The sequence below is a fragment of the Lynx rufus genome, unplaced genomic scaffold, assembly GCF_022079265.1.
Source record: "Lynx rufus isolate CCGP_SWC_20201006 ecotype Redwood Valley unplaced genomic scaffold, mLynRuf1.p SCAF_3, whole genome shotgun sequence".
Lineage (NCBI taxonomy): Eukaryota > Metazoa > Chordata > Mammalia > Carnivora > Felidae > Lynx > Lynx rufus.
The window spans coordinates 874775-883751 of record NW_025814845.1 but is presented as its reverse complement, the minus strand read 5'-3'; the positions used below and the strand labels follow the sequence as shown (position 1 = coordinate 883751).

The window sequence follows — 8977 nt, the reverse complement described above, 5'->3', positions numbered from 1 at the left end:
TGGGGGAAGGAAGGCTGCCCTGGGGCCAGAAAGCCGGGGCTGGAGTCTGGAGCCTGACACGCTCTGGCTCGGTGAACTTGGCAATCACTGCCTGGAGTCTATTTCCTCAGCTGTGGAAAGGGGACCATCACACGCGCCCCACAGCCTGCTTCTGGGAATTATATACAATTACCTGCAATGTCGCCCCTTGTCCCTGAGAGCAGGTTCCTCCCCTTCCCCCACCCCCACCCCGTCTTCTTCCCCAGGATGCACTGGGTCCCTGGGAAAGTGTCCAGCATGGAGTAGGTACTCAGTCATTTGTCACAGTCGACTTTTCTTGGGGACAATGCTTAGGGGCTCTTCTACTAAAACAAGCAGACAGACAAGGGGAGAAGCTCAGAGCCTGTGCGGCCCCCGCCTTCACCTTACGGCTGGGGAGGGGAGTGGAGACCAGGGTGTCGGGAAGGGCTCCTCGGGAACCGTCTAACCCGGGACACCGCCCACCTCTTTTCTTGACTGCCGGCCACCGGCCGCAGCGTGCTTTGTTTGTAAGCCTCTTCCTAGGCCCCTGTTTGCCTGTCTCGTCTCCCTCAGCCCTGCACCGACCCCTTCTGCTCTTCCCCGCTCCCTGTGCGAGACCACATGTTCCCACAGCCGATGACTCCTGCTTCCCATCCCCACCCGGGGCCTGAGCCTGAGATTTAGAATCTGTCAGGTTGGGAATTTACACCATGGAGGGGAGGGCGAGGGCACATTCCAAGGGGGGAGACTTCTTAGACATCTGGCCCCCCCACCCCCAGCCTGGGCACAGACAGCGTGAGCCCCTGGGACGCTGTTACTGGATAGGACTTCCACCTGGGGGGAAGACAGCAGAAGACAGTGCTGAGGGCTGCTGCTCTTGGAGGCTGGAGGGAACCTGCACCCCCTCTCTCTTTCCCAGGTGTTTGAGGCTTTGCTCCCCTGCCCCGTTAGGCTCCCTCTCTGCCTCCCTCGCTGTCTGTCTCTCCCCTGCTCTGGACCAAAGAGACCCGGCTGGGAGGCAAGTGCGACAGAGACCCCTGAGGATTTTTACCTGACGCAGAGGCCTCTGGGGGAGGGGTGGAGGCAGGCTGGCCCCTGGCCCCACAGAGGCTGCAAAGCTGGCCTCGCCTCAGAGACTCTCCGGCACCCGCACTCCATGTTTTCCTGAGGCCAAGTTGTATGTAGCACGTGGTGGGTACTCGAGGTGGGTACTCAGTCTGTCTAAAGCAGCCCATGATCTTGGGCGGCGACTTCCTGTGTGCTGAGCCTCAGTTTCCCCACTCTTCGTTTCCGCCCGGCAGGCTCTGCCCTGGATGGGACCTCGCACCCCCCCACACCCCCTCTAAGTGCTTCCACACCCAGGTGTCCGTCCTCATGTTCGGGGCTGCCCCCTTGGTGGCTCCTGGGCTTGGAGCACAGCCTTGCCCTGCCAGGATGTCCCAAAGCCTAAGGCACAGGCGTGGCTGCCCAGGAGTAGGTTGTGTCCGGCAGCCACAGGGCCTTTGCAGTGCCTAGAGAGTCCCCTAGGTTCTGTCTACACTGCCACCTCTTTAGAGGCCCCCGCAGAACGCCTCACCACTTCCGCTCTGTCCTCCTTGTGGCTCTCTGCGACTTGGTCTGTCAAGGTGTTGGCACGGGTGAGGTCTGCCTCCCTCGGCGGACCACGGGCTCCAGGGCCTGGCGCCTGGCTGTTGTTCACCCTGTGCCCCCCGGTGCCTGGAACCGTGGCTGGCCCAGAGTAGGCGCTCAGTAAGTTCAGGAAGAAAGGGAGGGAGGAAGGAAAGAGGGCAGAGAGGAGGGAAGGCGCAGGGAAGGGCCGAGGAAGGGAGGAAAGGGCTCTGGGGCTCGGCGCTCCCGGGACCTCTGCCCAGGCGCTTGAGCGGTTGGCGCTCGCTCGGCCGGCGCGGGGTCGGCCGGCAGGTGGCGGTGCGCCCTCGGCTGCGCGGGCGGCGGCGGCGGCGGCGGCGGAGCCGCGAGTCCCCTCCTCCCGCCGGCTCCCTCCCCTCGCCGGCTCCTTTCTCTGCGCTCTCGCTCGCGCTCCCCAGCGCCCTCCCGCTCTCCCGGCCGCGGTCTCCCTCGCCCGCGCCGCCCCGCCGCCGCCCCTCGGCGACCATGGCGCACCGGGGGCCCCCGCGCGCCCCGAAGGGCCCCGGCCCCGCTGCCCGAGCCCCGAGCCCCGGGGCCCCGCCGCCGCCGCCGCCGCCGCCGCCGCCGCCGCGCTCGCCGCGCTCGCGGCCGCTCCTGCTGCTGCTGCTGCTGCTGGCCGCCTGCGGGGCGGCGGGGCGCTCCCCCGAGCCCGGGCGCCTGGGTCCCCGCGCGGTGCTGACCCGGGCGCCGGCGAGCCCGCCCGCGGGGCGCGCGCTGCCGGGCGGCGGCGAGGACCGGCAGGCGCGCGGCGCGGAGCCCGGCGCCCCGGGGCTCGGTCCAGCGCCGGGTCCCGGCGAGGACGGCGCCCCCGCCGCGAGCCAGGGGCGCCGGGCGCGGGCGGCGCCCGTGGCCGGAGCGGCTTCTCGGGCGCAGGTCTCGCTCATCAGCACATCGTTCGTGCTCAAGGGGGACGCGACGCACAACCAGGCGATGGTGCACTGGACGGGCGAGAACAGCAGCGTAAGTGACCTCCGCGCGCCCCCCGCGGCCCCTGCCCCGGCCACCCCGAGCCCGCACTTCCGGACGGCCCCGGGGTCACCCCGGGCGTCTTGGCGACTTGGGGACGCGAGTCACCTCCGCGGCGGCGCCCCTACTGGACTCTGGCCACCGGTTCCTTGGGGGAGAGAGGTCCCCAGATAACGTGAGCGCCCCGCCTGACAGATTTCCAGGACCCGAGCCACCTCGGAGGCGCCCCTAGTAGCTTCCAGAGCCCAGGTTACGCGGGAGGGGGTGTCCCCCGAGGCTTCGGGGCGCTGGTCACCTCGGTCCTTTAGGACCACCTTCACTCGGTGTTGCGCCTCGACCGCTCTGACTCCACCCGGCGTTGCGTTCTGGGATTTTGGCTGCGGGACCCTCTCCGCCCTGGTCTGTCCGGGACTTCGCTCGTGGTCTATCCCGGAGCTCGCTCCAGGGGCTCCAGGATTTCCCCGGTTAGCTCGGCGTCTGATTCTGGGACGCCCTCCTCACCCCCTCCCCCCGCTCCGGATTCCACTAATGTGACCGGGGCTACATCTGGAAGCGCAGGGATCTGCGTACCCACGGAGTTGGGCGCCGCGCTCTCCACCCGCGCCCGCAAACTCCCTGGCCTCCCTCCACCTTCCCTGCCGCTCTGGAAGTTGGGCTCCGCCGGCCTCGCCACATCTCTTAGGGTCCTCGGCGCCTGCTTCCTCCAGCGCAGCGCTGTGGTTCCTACTCCTCCGGACCGAGGCCGGTCCTTGTTTTGTGTGTGTGTGTGTGTGTGTGTGTGTCGCCTGCGGGGGTGTGGGGATGCCCTCCCGTTCCTGCCTGCGGGCTGCTTTGGCCTCGCTTTTACCCTGGGCAGATGACCAATGGTCACGCATGGGTCACCTCCCAGCAGCCCTACTTGATCATCTCCAGTTTCAGAAGCGTGCAGGGAGGTGGCAGCTGTTGGCCAACTGGTTGTGCCTGGGGTAGAGATGGGACTCCGCTTACTCCCCTCCATCGCTGTTCGCTCTGGTCGCCCCCCGTGGCTACCCCTCCCCAGCTCCTCTCCTTGACCGCTGCTGCTCTCCCAAGTTCTGGGGAGGCAGCTTTGGGCCAGGGCCCCTGCATGCTTTAGGAGTGGAGGGGTGGGGATCTATGTGCTTCCCTACCCAGGAAGGGGGTGTATCAAGGGCTGGGGGCACTTTGACCCCCTGCTTTGCTGCACAGGCGGAGACACCTGGTCTCTAGACTTGGGTCCTTTCTGCCACCTCCAATCAGACTAGAAGCTTTGGGGGGTGGTGGGGGTGGGGGTGTGAGTTACTCTCTGGACACCAGCAGGGGGCGCTCAGGGTGCCGACTGAGTGGGGGTGGGGGGCAGGTGCTCCCTAGGAGGCCTTCCCTGTCTGAATCTTGACAGAGGGGTCACTGGTGAACAAACTTTGTCCCCTGTGCTGTATGCTGTAACTTAGGGACTGGCGGCGAACCAACAGCACGAGGAGGAAGTGAGCACCTAAGGTTCTCTCAGCCAAGCCCCCCACCCCACCTGCTGAGGTGGTCGAACAAGCTGCCTGTTCCGTCCCTTGGTCATTTTCGCTTGATGGGGTGGGGGAGGTGGGGGTGGAAGAAGGGAGAGAGGGGCACTGAGAGGTGGAGACCAGCCTTCAAAGTGGGACCGGCACCCAGCCCACCCATGCCATCCTGACCGTAGAGCCAGAGGGCTCTTCCTTGGAGGGAGCGAGGAGGGAGCTTGGGTCAGCGGGGCTGCGGCACTGGGGCGGCGCTGGGGGGGCATCAGAGGAGCCCCCCCCCCCCCGCCCCGGGTTTGCTCCCTGCGGACAGTGGCTGAGTTGAGTGACTGCTTTGCAACTGCGTGGCTTGTATCCTGGCTGTTGGCGGAGAATTCCTGGAGAGGGGACTTGGGATGGGGGGGGGGGATCTGGCTTCTCTTTGGTGGGGGACAGGCGGTCCAGAAGCAGACAGGAGCTTCGAAGGGTGCATCTCTCCTCTGGCCCCCTGGAAAGGGGAGGGCAGGGGTAGATAGCGTGCAGAAAGCAGGGCAGAGCCTGGCACTCAGCGGACACTTCAGAGGCGGAAGCCAGAAGTATCTGATTCTGTCAAGTGTTGTTGACTGTGGGGTAGAGAGAGAAGGCACACAGCGCTGGAATGTTGACCCAGGCATTTGGCACAAGTACCTTCTCACTCCTGCGTCGCGTCTCCCGCTCACCCATCCTCTGGAATGGGACGTTGAGGCAGACTGAGTTCTCCCCGAAAAAGCAGATCATCTTCTGGCTTGGGGGACGGGTGATGCCTTGAGAGTTTCACCTTGTCTGGGGAGTGCTCAGGAGGGGAGTGAAACTGCTCCCGGTAGTAAATGAAGACGTTTTTCTTTTTTTTTAACGTTTGTTTATTTTTGAGACAGAGAGAGACAGAGCATGAACGGGGGAGGGGCAGAGAGAGGGGGAGACACAGAATCCGAAACAGGCTCCAGGCTCTGAGCCATCAGCGCAGAGCCCGACGCGGGGCTCGAATCCACGGACCGAGAGATCGTGACCTGAGTTGAAGTCGGACGCTTAACCGACTGAGCCACCCAGGCGCCCCGAAGACGTTTTTCTAATTGTTACTTTCTCAGCGCTCAGTGCACGCTGCACGCGTGGCCTTGTCTTCTGGGCACACGAGCGTTCTGGGGAACGTGTTTTGCTGGCAGCTGTGGGGCCAAAGGTTTTAGCCGGGACGCCGTGCTTGGTTTTACCTCTGCTTGAAGGCGCCACCTTTTAGGGCCACAGGAGGGAAGACACTAACTTGAGGCCAATTTGCTGAGTGGAGTCTTTCATTTCACTTAATTTGTCCGCGTGGCGAGACCCACGAAAGTGCATTTTGCAGCTGGGGCCCACCTGAGCAGAGAACATGTTTTCAAAATTAAAAAAAAAAATGCATTTGCTGAGAGGGCGAGACTTTTGGAAATAGGAGTCGCAGGATGCAAGAGACCAGCCCTCGGTCGCTGCGCACTGGGAACATGTGTGCGTTTTCCTTCCCACGGCCTGATTTCTTCCTGCTCCCATGGAGATAGATAGGGAAGCAGACTTGCTTGGGAGTTCAAACACTGCCTTTCTGTCTGTTGAGCTGCAGAAACAAATTGTTATGTGTGAAATTCATCTTTCGTTGAAACCACTGGGCATCACCTTTGAGGGACCCAGGATGGGCTTTGCACACACGCTTCCGGGTGTCGCTTCCCTGGAGCCGCCCTCAGAGGCGGAGGTGCGATTTGAAGGTGAAAATCGCATGCTTAGGTTGCTTATTTTAAGCCTAGCTCACCTGCGTGCCTTCCCTCGCCGCCCTTGAACTTCCGCTTTGATGCATTAATTCCCTTGAACGTGAGCTTCCTGCAACCAGATCTGGGTTGTTCAGGGGTGTCACGTTTACGAGCCGATCAGCACCTCCCCCCCTCCCCTTCCGTCCCCCTCTCGTTTTCCACATTCGCTCCGTGCTGTGTCTACAGGGCTGGGGATGTCGAGGGGAGTCGTGTGCAAAGGTAATTCTGAACCCGTTATCCACCTTCTCTGTTCCAGAGTCTTGAGGAACCTGGTATATGTGTGTATTTTTTTTTTTTAATTTTTTTTTTTTTCAACGTTTATTTCTTTTGGGGACAGAGAGAGACAGAGCATGAACGGGGGAGGGGCAGAGAGAGGGAGACACAGAATCGGAAACAGGCTCCGGGCTCCAAGCCATCAGCCCAGAGCCCGACGCGGGGCTCGAACTCACGGACCGCGAGATCGTGACCTGGCTGAAGTCGGACGCTCAACCGACTGCGCCACCCAGGCGCCCCAATATATGTGTGTATTTTACACCTCGAGAGCCAGGGCTCCAAATCAGACAAATGGAGCTTTCGGGGGCGTGAATTGGGCCGTGACAACTTGCCAGATGTCAAGTTCCTTGAGGGCAGGTGTGTTACATGCTAGGGTTCCCATATCAAAGCACCACAGACCGGGTGGCTTAAATGACCGAAGTGTATTTCCTCACAGACTGGGAGGCTGGGATCCAGGCGTGGACAGGTTGGCCTCCTCTCAGGCTTCCCTCCGGGGCGTGTAGATGGCCCTCTTCTCCCTGTGTCCTCACATGGCTGTCCCTCTGTGTCTGTGTCCTGATCTCCTCTTCTTATAAGGACCCCGGTCAGGTTGGATTAGGGCCTGCCCTGGGGACCTCATTTTAACTTGATTTTAACCTTTTTAAAGACGCTCTCTGCAAATACAGGTATAGTCAGAGGTATTGGGGGTCAGGACTTTTCTCATATGCATTTTTTGGAAGGGACACAGTTCAGCTCATAGCAGCAGGGAAGGGCCCCCCCCCCTCACCTTTTCATTCTCTGACCTTCATGCAGCGGAGCTCAGAGTGGTACAGTGGGAGAGAAGGGCGGGACATCAAAGCTAGACTAAAGGGATGAGTACCATCTTCCCTGGTGGGGAAATCAGGGGAGGCTGCATGGAGGAGGTGGTGTCAGGGCGGGCCTAAAGAATGAGTAGGGGAAGCATATGGGAGATGGAGAAGAACCTTCCAGCGGGGAGGAACAGCGTGGGCAAGCTCTGGGAGGTGGGAATTTAAAGGTGTGTGTTATGTTGTGAGGAGGGACCGTGAATGCATTGTGCAGGGAGACAAATCAGAGGGAAGAGGTTTGGGAAAACAAAGTCGACGTCAGCTCCTAGTGGACCGGACCGTGAGGCTGGAGAGCCCAATGTGGCAGTGCGGGGTGGTGGTTTTTGCTTTTTAAGGTTAACAGCTTTTATTTAGAAAGGCTGAAAAGATTGTATGCTAATTGGAACAGCTAGGCTGTCCAAGAGATGACTTGAAAATTCCCTTTTGATATCCCCCAAGAGCTGGATTCCACCATACACGCTTTGTTCTTTCTACAGAGCTCTGACCTCAGACGGAATCAGGCAGAATTATGGCTTAGGCTCCCTCCCATCGTGGCTGGGCTCCAGACAAGAGCCCGGCCCTCCGGGCAGACAAGCCGGTTGCTGGTGGTGGTGCCCAGGGAAGGTCGAAGCTGTGGGTGATCCCAGTTCCTTCCACGGGGTGCCCCCCACTCCTGCCTTCTCTCCTCTCGGGCGTCCGCGTGCTTTCGTAGAGACGGGGCCGGTCTGGCTCATCACGCAGACGGTGGTGGCGATCGACGTGCAGGCCTCAGAGCTGCCGGCCTGGGTTTGTAGCTGGCCGGACCCTTCCTGGCTCGGAGACCTTGGGCAGACCGGCTGCCCTGGGCCTCGCCGTCTTGGGGCTGGGGTGTGAAGGCTCGCGGCTTGCCGTGCAGGTGGGTGATCCCCGCGCTGTTTGCACAAGAGCCAGGCCCCCAGCAAGCGCTCAGGAAACGAGGTCGGGGTCCCGTCTGAGTTTCCGCAGCCTGCCGACGGGGCTGCTGAGGGGCCTCGGAGGTGAGGCCTCTGGATGGAGGCTCTTCGAGGAGGCCGCTGCGATACTGAGGCCTGGGCCGGACCCCGGAGGGGCGGTGGGAGAGGACTGCCCGTGAGAGAGGTTTCCAGCTGGGGACGGACGGGACGTGGCTGCCCCCTGCTCCGTTGGCTTCCCGGCTCCTGGCCGGCCTCCGGCGCACAGACACCATAAAGGCCTCGTCATGCGGCACTTGTGGTTTTTGGACGAACGGGTCCAAGTCCCAAGACAAAGCTGACGTGTAGCCTCGTATCTGATGGCTGTGGTTTCGTGCTGAGGCTCCATTGCGTTCTTGGAGGTGAGTTTGGTGGCCCCGTGGCACAGGGTCTTACGGTCGAGTCTGCTGAACGTTCCACGTGATGCTTTGGAATTGCAGGCCACCACAGTGCGGGGCCTCCCGGCGTTGCGGGGTGGGGACTGGATTGGAGAGAGAGTTCTGGCTCACGGGGGAGCTGGGCTGTGGCTGGTCAGCGTGTCGATGGTGGGCATCTGCCCAGATGAAGTACTTCTCTGTCGTGGCAGCCATCACCAAGGGTGACCAGCGGCCACCTAGGGAGAGGCCGAGGCAGACCGAGGTCAAGGGACACGGTGACCCGTGCTGAAGGCCTGTCACGTTTGCTGTCAGGATGAGGGCTGGACAAACCCGTCAGGGACCGTGGGCCTGGTGTCTGGGCTGAGAACAAGGAGAGAGGGAGGGAAGCCTGTGTTTGGACAGGTGACGGGGTAAGCAGAGTCTATGCATCCGTAGGGAGACACCTGCCCTTTGCCCGGGGTGGCCCAGGGGGACCTAGGGTCTTCTGCCTTCTTGCCGTGTGGGGAGAGACCCCATGAGTTGGAGAGCCCCAGGCGAAAAGAGGCTTCATATTAGCCCTTAAATCAGCTGCTTTCTCTAGACAGTTACAGGATACAGTGAGGGGCAGGGTCAAACACGGCCCCTGTCCTGGTG

At 61.8% G+C, this 8977-nt stretch overlaps 1 protein-coding gene across 1 annotated transcript in view; it reads left to right on the top strand.

The window, feature by feature from the left end:
* Positions 1-2112: 2112 nt before the first annotated feature.
* Positions 2113-8977, top strand: part of SORCS2 (sortilin related VPS10 domain containing receptor 2) — a 458118-nt gene continuing 451253 nt past the window's right edge. Inside the window, exon 1 of the mRNA XM_047091738.1 lies at positions 2113-2607. Coding sequence (XP_046947694.1) covers positions 2113-2607 — 495 coding nt within the window. The remainder of the gene's footprint in view (positions 2608-8977) is intronic.